The 20,387-nt window shown below is 35.0% G+C and overlaps 1 protein-coding gene across 1 annotated transcript in view; it reads right to left on the bottom strand.

The window, feature by feature from the left end:
• Nucleotides 1–1,483: 1,483 nt before the first annotated feature.
• The window catches only part of LOC114257459 (la-related protein 1A), a 28,602-nt gene continuing 9,698 nt past the window's right edge, over nt 1,484–20,387 (bottom strand). Inside the window, exons 8-15 of the mRNA XM_028197216.2 lie at nt 14,138–14,242; nt 13,716–14,038; nt 13,354–13,497; nt 12,586–12,649; nt 5,224–5,369; nt 4,874–4,978; nt 2,420–2,620; nt 1,484–1,917 (exon numbers count right to left, since the gene is read on the bottom strand). Of these exons, the coding sequence (XP_028053017.2) occupies nt 1,827–1,917; nt 2,420–2,620; nt 4,874–4,978; nt 5,224–5,369; nt 12,586–12,649; nt 13,354–13,497; nt 13,716–14,038; nt 14,138–14,242 (1,179 nt within the window). The 3' untranslated portion in view covers nt 1,484–1,826. The remainder of the gene's footprint in view (nt 1,918–2,419; nt 2,621–4,873; nt 4,979–5,223; nt 5,370–12,585; nt 12,650–13,353; nt 13,498–13,715; nt 14,039–14,137; nt 14,243–20,387) is intronic.

Genomic DNA, 20,387 nt, shown 5'->3' on the forward strand with positions numbered 1-20,387 from the left:
AGACATTAATTGAAAATTTCATAGTGTTCAACACAATGAATTTCACTGTCTTAGGTTAATAAAATTTCGTCAATTTTTTTTTTTTGTAGAATTTTGTATTCATCAATGATCTTGTTTTACAGATCTAAATGAAATGATTCCAAAAGTATAAATTTTGATCTCAATAAAAAAATTATAAAAATTTGAAATTTTCAAATAAATTAAAAAAGTAATAAATGTTAGCTGAAGTAGAGTGGTGGGAATATTTTGCCATCGTGCGTTTTGGAGTGCTGCTAATAGCCCCTACTTTTTTACTTTGGATCCTCACATTTTTCAATTTTTTTTTTTATTACAATTTTAACATAGCACAAAATTTCAATTTTATCCCCATCATCCCTAACCTCCCAAACCCAACTCTACCCTCACCATTCCAAACCAACAAGCTCCGATGCACTCTTCTCGTCATTCCTCCTACAACCCAACCCCGTCGCCATCATCTCTCTCACCCACAGCCACCACTTCTACATCCTTCAAAATCTAACAATCTCTTTCTTCTTTACGTAACCAATCACAATTTATTTCCCTCTCCATCGACCTTTGTGACCACCGCCCTCTTTTGCAATTTACCTAGATCTAATTAGGCAATCTATAACCAAACCACCATTATTTGTTCGGTGATATGTGTTCGAACTATTGACATTTGTTTGGTTGTTCTGTAGTCTATGATCGAACCACCACAATTTCTTTGGTGGTGTACATCCAAACTAACATCGTTTGTTTGGCACTGGTTTTTCGAACTAAGCGTTACAACTTACATCTCTTTCTATCTGTGTGTGGTAGGACTTGTAGGGGTGACAAAACTGTTAAGGTAATAGAGAGTGGCAAAGAATGAGTGACGGAGAAGAGAGAGAGAGAGGGAGAGATTTGGAAATGACAGTAAAGAACTACGCTATAAAATTGGGAGTCGATGATGATCTGTAGGAGAATCTGTAGAGGAATGATTGGAGAGGTAGAGTGGGGATGGAGTTACAAAATATGAGTAATGTTTTGAAAATTATGGTAGAGGTTCAAAATAAATGAGGTGAGGAACTATTTTAATAGATGAGAGTTCAAAGAAATGAGGGAGGAAGAGGTCCTAAAAATTATACTAATATAAAAAATTGCGTTGTTCTTATCATTCTAAAAGAACATTGCTGGGGATTTGACAAATATATATATATATATATATATATTCAATTATTCTTTTTTTTTTTTTTCCTCACAAATGATCTTTTAATTAATTTATTTATTTTCTTTTTAATAATGTTACATCCAAAAGCCCACAGGATTAAAAACTCTTAGATCATCTTGTCCACTATGGGGAAATATACTTTGGTCCAGGAATAGCACAAGTTTGTGCTAAAATTGAATATCTTACCTTCACCATAAAGTTAACTTATTATCGGATTGACCTAGACTAAATTTAACAATCTAACAGTTCATCTTATACAACTAATTAATAAAATTACACATTCAAAAATATCAAATCTAATATTAATTGTCATACTAATACATTATTTTAATCTATACGGCATACATATTTTTTAAAAGTAAACCATCCATATGTTATAATATATCTACATGTATATATATATATAATTTAATTATATAATTATTTATATCTGAACAACTTAACTTATCGTATAAAATAAACAGTTCAAATCATTAATACGAGGACAGATTAGTCTCATAATACACCAACTTCACTTTTAAAATTGCAATTTTCTAACTTCAACAAATCTGAACTCAGAGCAACACCACGTGGTATTCAATTCCCATTGCTTAACCCCCCTGCTGATGAGGTTATGTCAAGCCATTACTGTCCATTCATCAAACCATTCACCAATCAATGTGCTCTTGCAGCACAAGCAATCTTGGACCACCCGATAACTTCTCATCCTGGTAAATCACAAAAGCAAGATTTAAAAGAAACAAAAACCCTACAATTTACCTTCACAGAAAAAGTAAATTAACATGAGCTCATCAGCCTAAAAATAAAAAATTTTCAACATCTTATTGTTCAAACTTTCACAAATTTCAAATTACAGTTTTTTTTTTTTTTTTTTTTTTATCAGGTGTTTATTTTTTTATTTTTTTTCAATTTCTTGTTCAAAATTTTCCTATATACAAGTTACAATCCAGAGCAGAACAGGAATGTGCCTCTCCAAGCTTGACAACTCCCTCAAAAGAAATGCCAGGCAGAGCCCCAAAACAAAGCCTAATAAAAATTCACCAGCCAGCAGCCCTCTCATAGATGCACAACAAACCCCATAACTATACTCTATATTTACACCCAGGGAAAAAGAAAAAAAAAAACTAATCTTAATTTGGCCGCTAACTTCCGCTTCGTTCCTCTATAAGTTGTTAGACCAGTTTTCAGAAATTGGGGCATTATCATCACCTAATAATAGTGCCCGGCGAAGAAGACAAGGCATCACTGCCGCGCGGGCTATTGATTATATCCTCTTTTGCCAAATTAGCCTTCCCTTTGGCACGGAAGTCATCCAAGCTCCGATATTCTTCCCTCAGCAACCTATCCAATTCCGGATGCTTCTTTATCGGTACTTTCTGTTCACCAGCTTTTCGATAATGGTGAAATGCCCTGCCACAAACATAAATTTCAAATTTTGGTATCTATTTCAAGCCGCATGTAACAAATAGTTCAATATGCTTAAAGTAATGATAAACATAAATTCAAAAAAGATAAACTTCCTCCTGTATTATTTGAATAAAGTTCTTGGAAATCAGAATCGAATTTGAATATAAAATTAAAGAAAAATAATAAGGGAAAGGAATGGTTAAAACATTTAGCTTTTCAAACTAGAACATATGAAATGGGACTTCCAAAAACAAAGAGTTGGACACATAAAATGGGATGGAAGGAGTAATTACCATCACAACACGCTTTATAGTAAAATTATACTAAAATATATACATTTTTTTGAGAATATCAATTGTCATAATTGTACTTTTTATGTTATTAATGAATTTAAAAGGAGTAAAAAAGTAAATTCATATTATTTTATTCCTTGATTTTTGAAAAGGGACTAATATTTTGGAACAATAAAAAATGGAACACGGAACTAATATTTTGAGACGGAGGGAGTATATTTATATACAAACACAAGAATGATTAATTTTTTACAATTAATTATTCTTGAAATGTCAAGCATATCTACCTTTTCTGATAAGAAATTTCAACTATACCGGACTCTCTGGATGATCAAACAATAGTTTATCAACATAAAATGGAAAAGCAAGGTTAAGATCAGAATGGAAAGATTAGCGTGTCAGGTATCATTTTCATTTTCGAAGTTCAACATTTCAACCGTACTCCAGAGTCTGGATGATCACACAATAGTACATCAAAATAAAATGGAAAATCAAGGTTCATATCAGGATGAAAAGATCAACTTATTGGGTATCCTTTTCATTTTGGATGTTCTCTTTTTCTGTTTTCGTGTTTTCATATACAAAAAGAACGAAAAGTTTGAAAACACCCATTGCTTTCATGTTTGTGCTAACAGTCTCGACAATTCAGAAAAAACTTCTTAAAACTCTTTCCTAAAAAGGGTGTTTTCAAAGAATTTTCACAAACAGTTTTCAAAAACACAAATGAAAATGATACCAAATGCGGTTCTGGATAAAAATGGTACCTCTCTGTGATTTAAACTTCTAAGACCATCTTCAAGGAAAGGTCATATTCTAATTTTTTTTTTTAAATTTAAAAAATGGTTTTGTTAGCATTGCTACGACACAAGTATCAAAACTCATAACATTTTCATACTGACTTATGGCACGACATCCAAAGAATAAAATCACAAAACAAATTGGTGGGCCCTAAAAAATTAAAGAGAAGATCAACAGCAATAACAAACTGCCTATGTCATGTGAATATGAACCCATCCTCAATATTTACCAGGTAAACATTTTTAACCAAATGATCATATGCATCCATGACTAAAGAAGGTATATCTATTTAACTATCACATCATTAGCCACACCTCACAATCATGTGCGAGATGATGTTGGACACGTTTACAAAACTTGGGACAACGCTACCTTCAAGTGGATTTGCGGTAGGTGGTGGGAATGAAAAGTTGCTAGGGTAGAGTTCTATTAAAAGAAGGCTTCTAGGGTTTTTCTAAGAAATAAGGTGTGTTTCGGGGTTAATTTACAAAGCGAGTAGTTGTGTGATTTTCAGGAATTATGTGCTGGACTAAACATTCAGGTCATCTTCATCTCTGAAGCATTCAGAGACTTCATGATCTTCATCATACAGTATCATAGCCACAAAAATGGACACAAGAAACTCTTCTTTTCTTCAACAGATTTTTGCTACAGCACCCTTGTGAAGGTCAACTTCTTTCAAGGAATCATAAGAGCTGGATAAGGGGATCCTTAGCCCTTAGAATTATTCTAAGGACTAAGGTTGTCCAGATTAGATGGCTATGACCTGGTAAATCTTTATGTCAGGGCACACTTAATTCATACAAAGATAATTTCCAACTTTCTGTGTTTAATTGTATTCACTTTCTCCAGTCTGCCTAACACATTATTAATCAGTTCATTCATGTCGTATTCAAACTATTTTTTTTTTAATTTATCTAGTATGATGTTAATGTAAATCTTTCAGTGCAAACCATAAAATGGTCAAATAATTCATTATATGACCACACATCTGCTTATAATTGGAGGCAACCAACTTAAATTGGAATCCATGGTTGTAGAAAAGGCTTTTTTGTTCAAATCCTTTCATTTTAAGGAATTGGTTGGTCCATAGTAGAAAGATTTGGAAAGAAAAGAAAAGGGCAATCAAAAACAAAAAGCACATTCAATGAACATGTATAGTTACCAATATTTTTCAAGGCCATAAAGATTTCCTTCACTGTAGAAATCAAGGGTCAGCTGCTCGAAGTCCTGGTAGAGGTCCTCTCTGAATTCCTTCTCCAATCCATAACTGAAACAAGAAACGAAGCAAAACTGTAATCATAACTCTTGTATAAATAAAAGGCACAAAAAATATATCATCTTGAATAAGCATAAGCTTCTACTTAGGAGATCACCGACAAGAATAATAAAATTTTAAAAAAAAAAAAAAGAAAAGAAAATGTGATAGTTTGAGGCAAAGATGAAAACTTCAAACTCAGCCTCAAGAATAACCAACAAAATTTCAACTGAAAAGAAATGGTATTGGAATGATACCTATAGAACCTGAAAAGGCATTCTACTCCATAATTATAATTAGCAGTTGCATCTTCCATTGCCAATTTCCGGAATTCATTGTACATAGAGGGGACAAAGATGTTTCTAAGGAAATATGACCAAAACCTGTACAATGTGTTCATTTCCTGCATGGTAGAAGATAAAAATTCTTATTCAGAAAATACTACGCACTCCATAATATTTTAAACCTAGAGTGAAATAAAGTTCAAACAAGGTTGTGAACATGCAAGCGTGCATATGAGAGAGAGAGAGAGAGAGAGAGAGAGAGAGAGAGCATGCACATATATAAGGCTGCACTTATTGTCAGACTATCAAATACCCCTAAAGCTTAAGCTGTTAGGGAATATAAGCATGCACAAATAAAAGGCTTCAATGTATATGTATATCAAGCTCACACCATCCGTCATCAACTGTGAGTGTAACCCCCTCTCATGCGTGGAGGGACGACCAGCTAATGCACAAACTAAACTCAATAGTGTGCATGAACACAAAGCAATAAAGTGACAAGACTTGAACCTAGGACCTGTTGATCCAAAGTTTTCATACCATGTTAGATCACTTACTGCCCCAAAAGCTTTAATTTTCAAGGGGCTGGGCCCAACAATGTACTTCAAACTCTCACCATAATTATAACTACAATAAAAACACATTTTAGCAACTTTTATAAAACAAGTAAAACAACTTCTTTTCTTCAAGGTAACCTTTCCATAGCCTTCACTTAATATACATACCCTCAACTTATCAAATGATCTTTCTTTCCCTCATCAAAACTCTGCCACAAAAAGTCCATCTCCGCAATTTTTTTGGCCACCGCCACTAAAATTTTAAACAAAGATAAGAAATAAATAGATACATTGGATAAAACGGATTGAACCATAGTATACCTACCCTTCAGAAAGCAAAGCCCTATTCCACCCTTCCAACCTTTTCCCTATCTTCTCAACTATTGGATCCTAGAAACTAACAATGCTCGGTTGCCCCTCAAGGCAAGACTTAGATAATTCAGTGGTAAAGATTCAATAGAGCATTATAAGATCCCAACAAACCAACACAATTTTCTTGTGACAAATTGATATCCACCACAGCACTCTTACCCAAATGCTGCACAGAAATTATTTCAAAAATTCTCAAAAACAATACATAAATTGACAATTTTCTCCTCATCACTAGAAGAGAATGGATAGCTACCATTTGCAAAATGTAAATGAGATACAGATATACTACCCCTCCCAATTACACAATTGTCAACCATATCAATTTCCTTGCCCTATCCACTAGTTTACCCAAACATCAGCTACCAAGTGAACAAAAAAAAGGGAGAATGGGTTGCCATGCCTTGAGCCCTTGAAGCCTTCAAACACTCACCTGGCTTACCATTAACAATAACAAAGAAATTACATGAAGAAAAACAACCCCAAATCCACTTCCTCCACCTATCTCCTTGCTCCTTTTCAGCATAACAAAATCTATAATTCCCTGTCCACATGATCGTATGTTTTCTTTAAGTCAACCTTAAACATAACTCCTTTTTTTTGTACTCCTATACTCTGCCAATGCCTCCTTTGCTATCAAGGCTACATCCCAAATCTGTCGTCAGCGCCCTAAGAAGAGGAAATGGTATCCTTCAAAACTTCCCTCAACCTTCTAGACAATACCTTTGCCAAAATTTTATACACTAAAGTAACTAAACTAATCAGCCTAAAATCCATGCTCTTCAAGAAGTTCTCCTTTTTAGGTATCAAATAAATAAAGTTGACATTAGGACAAGTATCCACAACCCATTATCAAAAAATTCAACAAATACCTTTACCAAATCATTTTTAACCGCCTCCAAGCAATCTTGAAAAACAGCCATAGAGAACCCATTAGGACCTAGAGATTTATCCCTCTCACGCTCAAAATTTGCTGCCCTGATTTCCATATCATCAAAAGGTATTTCCGGTCAACAAGACTATTGATCATCAATTGGAAAAAATCAAAACCTTCAATCCATGGCCTTAAACCCACCCAAAGAAAACAACCCTGAATAAAATGAAAAAAGATTCAGAACAATTTGATCCTCCCTATCTGCAAACACACCAGCATCATTTCCTAATATTTCAATGAACTTTGTTCTTTTCCCAATTACAAGTGAAATTTTTTTGAATTAACGTCCCCCTCTTCCTCTTTTACCCCTTTGCCTAAAAGAAATTGATTTGCAGAACATAACTTCCTCAAATTTAATCATAAAGAATAAGATCAGGCCTTTCTTCTACTCTAAATATATCATCAAATACCTCACTGCTATCGAGCTCTTCAATCCTTCTCACAATCCCATTTTTCACATCTCTCAAATCCCAACACCACCTACTTATTCCACACCTGGCTTATCCTTCACCACCTTAAGCTTTTTCATAAATTTGAAACATTCCAAACCTTGGATTCTACAACTTCTCCATCCCCCTCAAAAAACTCTTACAAGATGAGGCATGAACCACATGTTTCAAACATAACAGCAGTGGAAACCCATTAAAAGGAGAACTTTAAGCACCACAAGACAATGATTAGAAACTACTCTAGGGAGCGCTTCCATTGAAAGAGAAGAAAAGGAAGAAAAGAGCAGTGGAGAAGAATAACTGTCGAATGATAAATTAACATGAAAGAGCCCGATTCCATGATCATTAAAATTCCCTCTAAAAAATTTGTTTCTCACCAACGTCCTTCAATTTATATACTTACGCGCTCAACTCAGTGTCATCTTGAATTCTACGGATGCAACTCTGTTTCTCATAATGGCATGTAATTCTTGAAAACTCCTGATTGTTATCTCTTGGACATGGTGTTTCCAATCCCCCTAAATGCTCTCTTCATAACGTCAGCCCAATAACATTTCTTATGACTCATACGTAACTTGTATGACTGTTAGGCCTTTAAGCAACCAGGCCCAAACTTCTAAGTGGGTTGTAAAACAACTACGATAAAAGAGCAACCCAACTTCTAAACTCTTCCATGCACATTGGCACAACCCTGCCGCATTCTCTTCCTCTCAAACAAACCATCCAATTAATTACACCAAACCCCAACCTACCCCTACATAGATTAAGACCACAACTACCACACGCCACCATCTTCCACTTCTCCAGTGATGCTAAAATGCCATTTCTGACACTTCAACAATAGCAAAATCCTGTGTCATTGACCACCCCACCACAATCCAAATCCACTATCTCCACCACTTCCTAGCACTGACATCAATGCCAATGGCTAGCGCTCTATGGGCAGGCTCTCCTGAAGCATTGATGTTGTTGACCTTGGGTTTGCACAGAGACTCTCAATGGAGCAAGAAAAATCCATGGTAACTCTTGATGGAGCAAAGAAAATTCTCGGTGCACGTAGTAAGGTTGGACCGCGACAAGATGGCTCTCAATGGAGTATGGTGGCTCACAATGGAGTGTGTGTGGGTGGCCCAAGCTAGACTCAATGTTGGAGAGTTATAGATCAAGATTAAAAGGGAACCTACAGATGATAGATCAAACTCTCAAAGGGAAGCAAAGATGTTTGATTCACACATATAGGGAAGATTGTTGGAGCATGTGTGAAGGTAGAGTTCCACATCGGATAAAGAGTAAAAGAAATGTGTCTTAATATACATCAGATGGGCTCTCTACTTATAGGCTTAAGCTTTTAAGTAGATATGACTTCCAAATAATGTATGTTGGCCTTGATGTGACATCTATGACTCTAGAGTTTCTCCCTGTAAGTTTGGGCCAATATTGGTGTGTGCTTATGGACACCCTAATTCCCTAAAAACAGAAATCACGAAAGAACAATCGTGGAACCACAAACCTCAAAAAAACAACTTTCAATATAAAGCAACCATAAATCACCCCCTCCAATCTCAATACCACTCCCATACCAGCTTCCAAAATCTCCTTATTAGATCCTAATCTCTACAATAAAGCCTCCTCTTTACCAAATTTCCCCTTACTACTACTATCAAAACCTTCCCATCCCAACAATGTCCTTGCCCCCAACCTGTTGTCACCTATTATGAAGCATAGACACAAACACAGACACGGACACGGATACGAACACAAACACGGACACAGACACGGATACGAACACAAACACGGACACAGACACGGACATGGCAAAAAAAAATTTTAATAAATATTTTTATTTTAATACACGTTAATAAAATACACGGACACGGATGAGACTTAAGGCTTGGTTTGGTTTGATTTGGTTTGGTTTAATACACGTTAATTATTTTATTTATTTATTATATTTTTTAAATAATGTGTTCCATTTAATTTTTTTTATTTTACATAGATATGTGTTTTTTTATTAATATATATAGTATATTATCTTTTGGGATGGTCAAATACAATTTTCAACAAAATATTCAACTTTTTGCAAGGCACAGGTACAACAAGAAGCAGGATCCACTAGCTACCAAAGAAGAGAACACCCAGCTAGATTCCACTAGCTGCCAAGGAAGAGAAGAGTCAAGTAATAATAAGCAAAAGAATTTCAGTTTGAGAGAGAGAGAGACGAAAGGATAAAAGAAGATGAGAGAGAGAGGGGAGGGGAGAAACACGAAGTCAGCCAGACAAGGGAGAAGAGAGCGAGACGAGAGGCGAGCCAGAGAAGAGAGAGAAGAGACTTACCAGGTCGAGAGGTGATGGAGCTCGATTGGAGATGGAGATCAATGGAGATCGAGATGGAGATGAACACATTCGGATTTCCCTTCCCTCTTTTCCTTTTGATTTTGGATTTAGCTCTCTTCTTCTCCTCTTTCTTCGAATTAAAGTTTTCTGTTTTGTCCCGTTGTTGTGTCCCACCGTGCCCCATACCAAATAAATAAATTAATTAAATGTGTCCCCCGCGTGTCCGCATGTCCCCGACGTGTCTTCGTTTCCAACACCGCTACGACACTAGTTCTGCCGTGTCCATGCTTCATAGGTCGTCACCATTTTTTAAAATCATCCCCTACAAAACAAGATCCTGAACTCCCAACCCCTCCTTCCCCTCTCCTACCCCACCTCCTCCAACACCCATTCAATCTTCAAGCAAAACCAAAATTCACCCCCCCAAAAAAAGAAAACACAAATTTGAACTTGAAGCAAAAAACCATCCCTTTATTTTTATTTTTTTTATTAGCAACAAACAAAGATTTTATTAAGGCACAAAGCCAAAAGCATGGAGGATAAGGCATCCTCTAAAAAAAGTACAAGTTAAAAATAACAAAAACGACAAAAAGAGGCAAAACCCAAAATGATTAAAAATAAAAAATAAAAAATAAAAAAAACAAAAAAAAAAAACACCACATATCACAAACTGACACCCAATCTGCTGCAATCATAAAGAGAGGAATTCCTTTGAACAAAGGACTCCCTCACACAAAACGATGCTAAATGTTGAACTTTATCCTATAAAAAATCAACATCCCGATATTCTTCTTCAAAAAAAAGGCCCATTTCTCTCTAACCAAATGACCCAGAAAATTGCAAAGATAGTACAACACCAAAGCACCTTGGCCCTCTTCAACCGGCCCAATACTTGAAAATCAATTAAAGCCATTTGTGCACTTTCTTTTGGAGCCACCCACATAACATTCCCCAAACAAAACAACACTTGCCATAAGCTCGCTACCACCGAACAATGCAGAAATAAATGATCCAAATGGGAAGGCCTCCTTTGCAATGTATCATTTGTTAACATGCCTCTATGAACCAAAATCCACATGAACATCTTTATCTTAAGAGGAACACAAGTACTCCATATCTTCTTGTGAAAAGGGAACAAAGGTATATGAGACTTATCAATGAGTTTGTCGAAAAAAGATTTACAAGAAAAGGAGTTCGAAGAATGAACAGCCCAAACCCACTTGTCCTCTAAAGTCAAAACCAAAGAGACATGTTCAAGTCTTGACAAAAGATCCACCAATTCCCCAACCGCCCTATCATTAAGATTTCTAGGAAAATTAAAATTCCAAGAAATTGGAGCCAAAGATGAGCATGCTATGGAAGCAGAAAACCATCCTCACACTAAAATAGCGACCCATATCGATCAACAAAGAGAGACACAAAGATACAAATAAGAACTTTATAAATATCATTTCCATATCCTTCTGAGCCGAGCTTTGCTAAGCTCGAGCTTGGCTCATTTATTTATGAAGCTCAATTATCCAGCTGAAGCTCAACTCGATAACTAATCGAGCTCAACTCGAAGCTGAATAATTTTTTTTATTATTATTTAAATATATAAATAATATACTTATATATTATTTAATAAAAACTTAAATAAAAATATTATTTATATTATTTTAACATATAAATAATATAGTTATGCTATTATTTATAAATATTTTATATTATTTAATATATAAATAATGTATTTATTTTATAATTTAAATAAAGATAAATGAATCAAACTTGACAAGACGAGCTTATTCGAGCTCCAGCTTGGCTCGTTTATTAAACGAGCCTCAAAATCAAGCTCGAGCTTGTTCATTTACTTAACAAACTAAGCCGAGCCAAGCCCTTAACAAGCCGAGCTCGCAAGCAACTCGGTTATTTTGCATCCCTATACAAGTAATTGGCTCTGTTTGGTGCAGCTTAAGGGGATGCTTATGGCTTTTTATATTGGGAATTTGTACCAGAGGGTTTGGTGCAGCTTTTGCTTATTGCTATAAGGCAAAAATAGCTTAAAATAGCTGAACAAATATGATTATTGGGAGGCTAAAAGCTGATATTAAAAAACAAAAACTATACTAAAAGCACCTCCCTTAGCTTCTCTCAATAATCAGCTTTCTTCAAATTATTCAAGTTGTTTTTGCATTATATAAGCGGTGAGCCGTAAACAAAAGCTATACCAAACACTAGCACAAATTCCCAAAATAAATAAATAATTGTAAGTAACCCTATAAGTTGCACCAAATAAGGTAAATGTCTTTAAGATATGAATACTTCATTAGCATGCGATAATTACTAGTAAAATATGGAACCACGCAGGTTCCTTGACAATTTTAAAAGGTAAACAAGTAACAATGCACAAAGAAAATAAAAAATAAATGAGCATAAAGGGAAACCAACCCAAAATCTTTGATCAAGGTCACAAAAACAAACATAAAAGAATATATATATATATATATATTAAAAAAATAGAAGATGGCATTGCTTATTTGGCCTCAGTAAGAGTAAAAGAGAGAGAGAGAGATCGAAACAGAAACAGTAAGGAAAGGATTGTATCAAGAAGCAGAATCCTCATTCCTCTAAAAACAATCAGAAGTACACAACTCCCACATATTAGCTTTCATATTAAAATTAAGATGCAGTGAGAGAATTTTTGAGAAGTAACCTCACTGCAACCAATTCCCAATTTCTTTCGGTCATTAAGGCACCGCGTTTGATATTTCAGGTACCTACATGGGAAGAGCAAGCACATGAGAAAACCTTAAGAAATGAGGGACTTCACAGATATACATATAGAATGTATCACCTCAATTCATTAGATTTTCACATTTTTAATTATTTTTAGTACATTTATGATACCCACATAAATGATTTGCTATTAGTATTGAATTTATATGGGTTCCAACCCAACAATCAGAAATTACTTTCTACTATTACCTCTTTACCATTTTTTTCATCATCCTCAATAATTTCAGGTCTATATTAACCAAATGAAGAGCAAAAAACTAGATGGGTCAACCATACCAATAAATATGATAACAAGCCAAATATCTAAAGTATGAATGCATTTAGATTTCGTCATTCTGGAGAAGTGAACACATATTTCTTTTCAATCTCGAAACTTTATATTGAAAGTGGAAATCAAATAGTCTAAATTCAAATGGAAGAAATAGTTGAAATTAATTAAAAGGAGGAGAAGGAGGTTGTAGCAAGTTTGTCCTGTCTAATTCTTAATGGCCTATAGTGACCATTACAGCATTGTAATGAACAGAACTGGCCATAACAATCAATACAGCTCTAAGTTCTATTATGATTGACGCATTAATCTGTAATAGTGATGGAGAGCTTCAATACAGTAGCATGACAATCAGCCAATTTTTAAAACAATGATAACACACATGAATATCTATGCACCCAAAACAACTCTCCTTACTTTTGCTGTTTGAAGCCATTTTCTTCCAACAGCTGATGACTTGGATGCTGAAATGGTGGAAATGGCTTTGGCATGGAACCAACAGGCGGACTGTTTCCAGAAAGATTAACATGAGGAGAAGCACTCAACTTTGACGACCTCAGTCTGTAAAATTGTGGTTCAATTATGAATTAACAAAGTAAGAGAACAATAAATTATTCAAGCAACTTGGTAAATGTATTTTTAATCTTTCCATCCTTGACTTTTGAACTCAAATTCAACTTTTCACTCTCACATGAAAAAACAAAGTACTTTTGAAATGCTAACAAAACAGTAACTTAGCTAAACCAACATATCCACAAATTATGTTATTTTGAACTCACCCATGACTTTCAGGAGGCGTAGAACCAAAGAAAAACCCAACTGAAAAACTAGGTGGACTCTCGGATATAACACCAGAATTACGGCCAGTTCCATGATTTTTAAAGTTGCTAGGAAATAACCGTTGTTGCTGCTTGGAAAAGCCTTTATTTTGTTTCCTTCGGAAATTAGCATTTCCAGGCCCTTCACAGCCACTACTACCCGCTGAATGTTCACTAGCCCTTGAATTTGTAGCTGCCACAGCAACACTGGAGGATTTGTTGTTCCCATCTCTACTCTCACTACTTGAATTTTTTCTACGATTAGATCGCTTAGCTTTCAATTCCTGGCAATAGCATATAAATTAGGACATCTTTTGTAATGTTTTATCAAGAATTTTCAAAATAACATAAATGCAGAAGAACAAGAGCAAAGGCCCATCAACCTGCTCATAGAAGTAAAGGCCGTCATTTATAGCATAAGCAAGCTCATTAGATATGGACTTTGACTCGTTTACACCAATTCCAGATCCTCCACCTGTTCCACTATTCTGCACAGCCAATAAAGTACCATTAGTTATCAGATACCAACAGATTAAGAATAACATAGATGATAGATTCCATTCTTTTTAACATAAAGAGATCATGAAAGCCTCAATGAGCCATCACAACAGAATAAAGACATAATAAGATAAGTTAACTATCAAGATAGAAATTGACATTATATATTGCAAGCTGCCTGAACAGTTATAAAAAATAAAAAATAAAAAATAAAATCACACAGAGAAAGAAGAAAAGATAAAGCACCTAATCAAAGCACAACTTGAGAGAGAGAGAGAGAGACTTCTATAAAGACGCTTGAATTTGAGAAGAGCAATCAAGTGAATGCCTTCATATGGCAAGCTACTAGGTGTGATTGATAAGATGAAGCAGTGTTCAACCCTCGTGGGGATGCATCCATATATATATAAAGCATGGTTGTTAGAATTGTGCGATTCATGATTCGATACAACTTTCAATTCATGATTCGATACAACTTTCAAGCAAAACAATCCAAATCATGTTGATGAATCTTAAATTAAGTGAATTTCAATTTGCAATTCAATTCTATTCATGGATTTGTTTGCACAATCCATGCAATAACATCATTTTCACATCAAAAAATAAAAAATAGACCAGTTAGTTATATTGATATATATGATTTTAGTTATATTAATATTTATTTCATTTTAAACAGGATGTATTTTTATATGTATATACATACATAAATTATATATTATTAAAATTAAAGTGAATCTTATGATTCACAATTCAATTAGCGATTTGACAACAACGATATAAAGCGCCTTTTAAATAAGACAAAAATGAAGATAAATTGTGATCAATCCAGTATTAGTCATCCAAGAAATGTTGTTATAGGAAAAGGCGGGTGGAGAGAAATGGAAATCAAAGTCAAAAGGCGCAAAAGCACCTTTTTGTGAAAATGGTTTGTTATAGAGGCATTTCAGTGGTGAAGGTTTCATAGGTTGTAAGGGGTATTGGATCTATTTTTGTATTTTTTTCCTCCTCTTATTTTCTTTCTATTTCTTTTTATTTGGTTGTACAAGGGTTGTGCCCCTTCAGCACATTTTCTAATACAATTTTCTTTATTGCTGATAAAAAGAAATAGGCCACTACAAGACCGCATACAGTACTTGTGAAGAAGATAATTTTTGGATCTTATTTTTTGTCTATCAACAGACTACAAGGCCATTTATATAACGTTGTGAACTTGTTGGCTGATATTCAAACAAGTCCAACAGTTTAGTGGAAACAACACAGCCACCTACGATGTCGGGCAAACAAAGAGTCCAATGACTTGGACTCTCAAAATTCTGCTGTCTTAGGCAGAACTGGCAACTTCAAATCTTCCTAAAGGCTAAAGAAATGGTGTGATCCCCCACTTAATGGATGATGTAACTTTTGGGTACTGCATTTGAGACTGAAGAAATTATTACAACATTCCTCTTATGATCAAACATAATACATTACTCAATAAGAGAATGGTCAGTAGTAAGAACTGGTTCTTTTTTCTTTTTTTGGAACATGAAAAAGGAAAAACTGTTAGATATACAGGGGGAAAAATAAAAACAGAAACATATAAAGGCCCATCCTTGAAAGTATCAGTTATGAAACACACCCAATGTCCTACATCACTACAGTGCAGCCACTGAAACTGTGAAAGTATATATAATTATCAATAGTGTTCATCTCCATCTCAATGCCATTAAACTAGTTTTTTTAAAGTAAAAACGTATTAGAAAAGGCACCCAAAAACTGGGACATAGCCATGTACACCAAAACACCAAAAGGGTTAGATAACACAAAAAACAACACATAAATGGGTAGACTCCCAAACCCTCTTGCATTTTCCTCTGGCACACCCGCCAGTCCAAAAAGCAAACAACTCTTTTGTGTGCAAAGCATCAATCACACAACACTAAAGAGCGAAAACAATAAATTTCAAAGCTCCCTTGCCATTGGGCAATGCAACAAAAGGTGGTTGGTATCGTCCCCCATCTGCTTGCACATGAAACACAGCTCCACTAAGACATCTTTTTTTTGGATCAACAACAAAGAATTTTATTGATAAATCAAAAAACAGACGAGGATATCCTCTACAAATAAGAAAAAACAAAGGAAAGTAAAAAACATAATCCAAGCAAAGGTTACATCAACAAAGCTCCTACATGCCACACACCGACACCCAATCTCTAGCTAGCAAAAACAGTGGAATTCCTTTAAAAAGAGGGTTCACCAAAGCCCAGAAGGAAGTTAAGTGACTAATTTTATCCCACAGAAAATCCACATCCCAAGCTTTATCTTCAAAAACCCACGCATTCCTTTCCAACCATAACCCAAAAAGTTGCAAAGATGGTACAATACCACAACACTTTGGCCCTCTTCGATCCCCCCAATACACGAAAGTCTTAGTAGCATTTGCACACTACCCTTTGGTGCCACCCACAAAACATTCTTCAAAAGAAACCTGTGCCATAAGCTCAAAGCAACTAGACAATGCAAAAATAAATGACCCAAGGATTCACCATCCTTACAACACATAATGAGCCATTGAGGAGTTAGAAAATGATTAGGTCTCCTTTTTAACAATGAATCATTTGTTAAATGCCTCCATGAATCAATGACCACATGAACACCTTCACCTTAAGAGGAACACAAGCCTTCCAAATTTTTTAACAAAAAGGAAAATGAGGAATTTGAGGGTACTCAATGAAGAAAGATTTACAAGAAAAGATACCCGATCAATGAAGAGCCCAAACCCTCTTATCTTCCAAAAGAGACAATTAAGAAAAATGATCAAGTCTTGACAACAAAGATGTCAACTGTGCAGCCGCTCTATCATTGAGATTCCTAGAAAAATTAAAATTCCGAGAGATTAGAGCCAAAGAAGAACAAGCCATGGAGGCAATACAAGTATTATGACACTAAGCCACTCTACAGAGATGTGGAAAATCCGAAGCAAAGGAAGAGGTGCCCATCCAAACATCCTCCCAAAATCGAACAAGTTCCCCATTACTCACCCTCACAGAAAGAAAACGAGACCAAAGTGAAAAGATTTGAGAAATTGACATCCACGGAGCCCAATAATTGCCCCTTGAGACCACTTGTGAATCCTTGCCATTATATTGAACCCCATAATTGCCTCTAATTACAGAATGCCAAAGTGAATTACTCTCAGATAGAAATCTCCACAACCATTTACCAAGAAGAGCCACGTTCCTAGACACAATGTTACCAATTGCCAAACCCCCTTCCTCCTTGGGGAGTGAAACTATCTCCCAATTCACCAAGTGATCCTTCTTTTCCTTATCCTTACCTTCCCAAAGGAAATCCCTCGTCAGCTTTTCTAATGACCTTGCCACCTTCACTGGGATCTTGAATTAACCTTACATTATCCAAGGTTAAAATGGACTCCTTAGTAGCAGTCCAAGAAAATAAGCCACCTTTGTTGGGACTTCGTAGAGAAGAATCACCAATCTATCAAAACGTGATCTAGAACAATCTCACTGAAAACAATTCGTTCATAGGTCTTCAAGCCAAGATGTCCTCCAATCCTCCTTGGATATAAGGATCTAGGAGCATCCCAAGCCCCAACAGATTCCACCTCCTAGTCATGAAAGTTCTCCTGAATTGAGGTGCCACACACCTCAAACACTAGGAAAAACTAGAAAGCCTGTCACAACTGCTTCTCTATCTACTGTAATTAGAAATAGTTCAAGAAAACCCACCATCAATGGGTGTTGGCCAACCAAATATCCTGTCAGAAATGCACTATGCAACCATTCGCCACTTTCAAATGAAAGATGGTAAAAAAATCTTCAACAAAACATCAGATTCAGTCAAAGATTTCGGTCCATGAGGGCTTCTAATAATATCAGTCCGCCCACCCATCAAGCTGCCATATTTCCCCCAAGATCACCCTCCTTCACAAACTCTCTTTTCAAGGAAAATCTCCACAACCCTTACCTAAAAGCCTGGTCAAATAATTGTAGCTTCCTAATTCCCAACCCTCCTTCCTTAACAGTTGAACACGCCCTTTCCAATACTTAAATTCATCCCCTAAACCTCCCTACAAGAAATCTGTCATCAGTTTCTCAAGTCTTCACACCATATGCATACAAATAGGCAACCAGAACCATGATTTTTTTTTTTTTTTTCCTCAATACAACTTCACCAAAAAATACCAATAATTTTTTTTTTTTTGTTGATAAATACACAAAAAAAATACCAATATGCGTGTTCTTTCTTCCAAAATCACATTTATTGAAGTTTAAAGTAATTCCTGGTAGATTTTATTTAATTTCTATGATTCAAATATATGTACTAATTTTTAATTAGTTTTGAATCAGTATGAAGAGTTTTTATGCAAGTTACAAGTGTTCGATCTCCAAGTTTTCAACATTTTCAACAAATCTAACCTAAAACAAAGTAGATTTAATTTAATAATGACAAATCTTCAAGGAATCAATTTATCAAAATATAAGAAACAAATTAGGGAAAAAAACATATCTAACTTCATCTAACCTTGTTTGCAACTGAATCTTGTGAACCTTGAAAATTGGGGGGACTCCAATGATGTAGATCTTAGGTTGCGTTTGGTAGAGTTTTGTAATTATGATTTGAAAGTATGAGTTGTATTTTGAGTTTGTGAAGTTTGGAATTATGATTTGAGTGTGGAAAATTGTTTGGTAAAGAGTTTTGGAAAAGGTTTTGAATTAAGTGGGGAATTGTTGATGTGACATTTGATATTTGATACGAAAATTTACAACTCATAACCAAACATACAACTCAAAATTAATTTAAAGTACAAAAAAAAATTTAAAAATTCAGAAAATATTTTTTTCGAATATATAAAAATTAACATATCAATTGTCAAAAAAAAAAAAAAAATCACCGTTTCAATCAACCAGCCGGACGACCGGTTAGACCAAATTTGAAAAAAAAAAATCCAAAAACCGCGGCTCAGACAGAGTGTTTTGTGCTGAGTTTTGGAAATGTGTTTTGAGAACTCTAACCAAACATGATGTTTGAATCAAGGTGTAGAATCATGATTACAAAACACAACCAAACAGAGCCTTATATTTTCAAGCCAAGTTTATGTTTTTTATGAGATTTCAATGACTAAAAGCTTAAAATAATAGTTTTTTTTTATAGACAGATGTGCCAAAAAGCTCAATTGAAGTTACACTCGGGACTTTCATTCACATAGATTTTTTGACAATAAGAAGACGTGGTAACCACCGAAACCATTACGTAACAGCCACTACCGTTATGTAACAACACTTTTTTGAACCTTGGCCTTATCCCCCAACTACATTTGTGCAGAAGCTAATTCCCATGGCTAAAACTTGAGCCACAGTGCTGGAGGCAGATAGTTCTTGACATTGCGTTAGGTCATGACCAAAGGTAAACCCACCAAAGCCTCCTGCCCTATAAAGTTGTTCATATAAATTTTTTAAAATTTAGTAGCTTTGAAGGCCCACCACAAAGAATTTGCACAATAATATGGGTTTTATGGCACATGAAAATTGCAAATGAACCAGAAGTGATTACGCACAGACCAATTGGATCAGAGAAAAACCAATTTTTCTGAATTAGGTGACCTTACAAGAGAAACTTTGTTAGTTGATTCCAACCAAGAAAATAGCAACCTTTGGGGAACCAAGTGACGCAAACCATAAAGAGCTTGAGAAAAAGTAAATATAAAGAGGTGGAAAATTTTGGAAGCTCATTGGTTTTAAGTTGAGGCCCACTTGGGATCGCATAGTTGAGTTTTAGTATCAATGAGTCTTATTCTATCTAATTTTAGGCTTAGTGTAATGCGAGGAGTTTCAATAAAGTTTTATTAAATTTTAAGAGCTAGGGTTAGTTTCATAATTTTGGCCTTATCTAGACATGGATTTTACAGATTGTCCATGAGTCGTCTTATGGGTCAAGTTATTTAGTTGGTTTTTATTTATGGCCTTATTTGATTTTATATAGATTTTAGAAGTCAAAAGTTTAGTTTCCTATTTAGAAATTCTAATCCTAGTGGTCTCCAAAGTCTTTTTAAAGCAATGTAGTGCCTATAATAGATGGGAGAACATTCTTTGGAGATTTTTGAAAGCATTTGCAGCTCTTCTATAGCTTGTGTGA

The sequence above is a fragment of the Camellia sinensis genome, chromosome 14, assembly GCF_055761805.1.
Source record: "Camellia sinensis isolate YWXY chromosome 14, ASM5576180v1, whole genome shotgun sequence".
Taxonomy (NCBI): domain Eukaryota; kingdom Viridiplantae; phylum Streptophyta; class Magnoliopsida; order Ericales; family Theaceae; genus Camellia; species Camellia sinensis.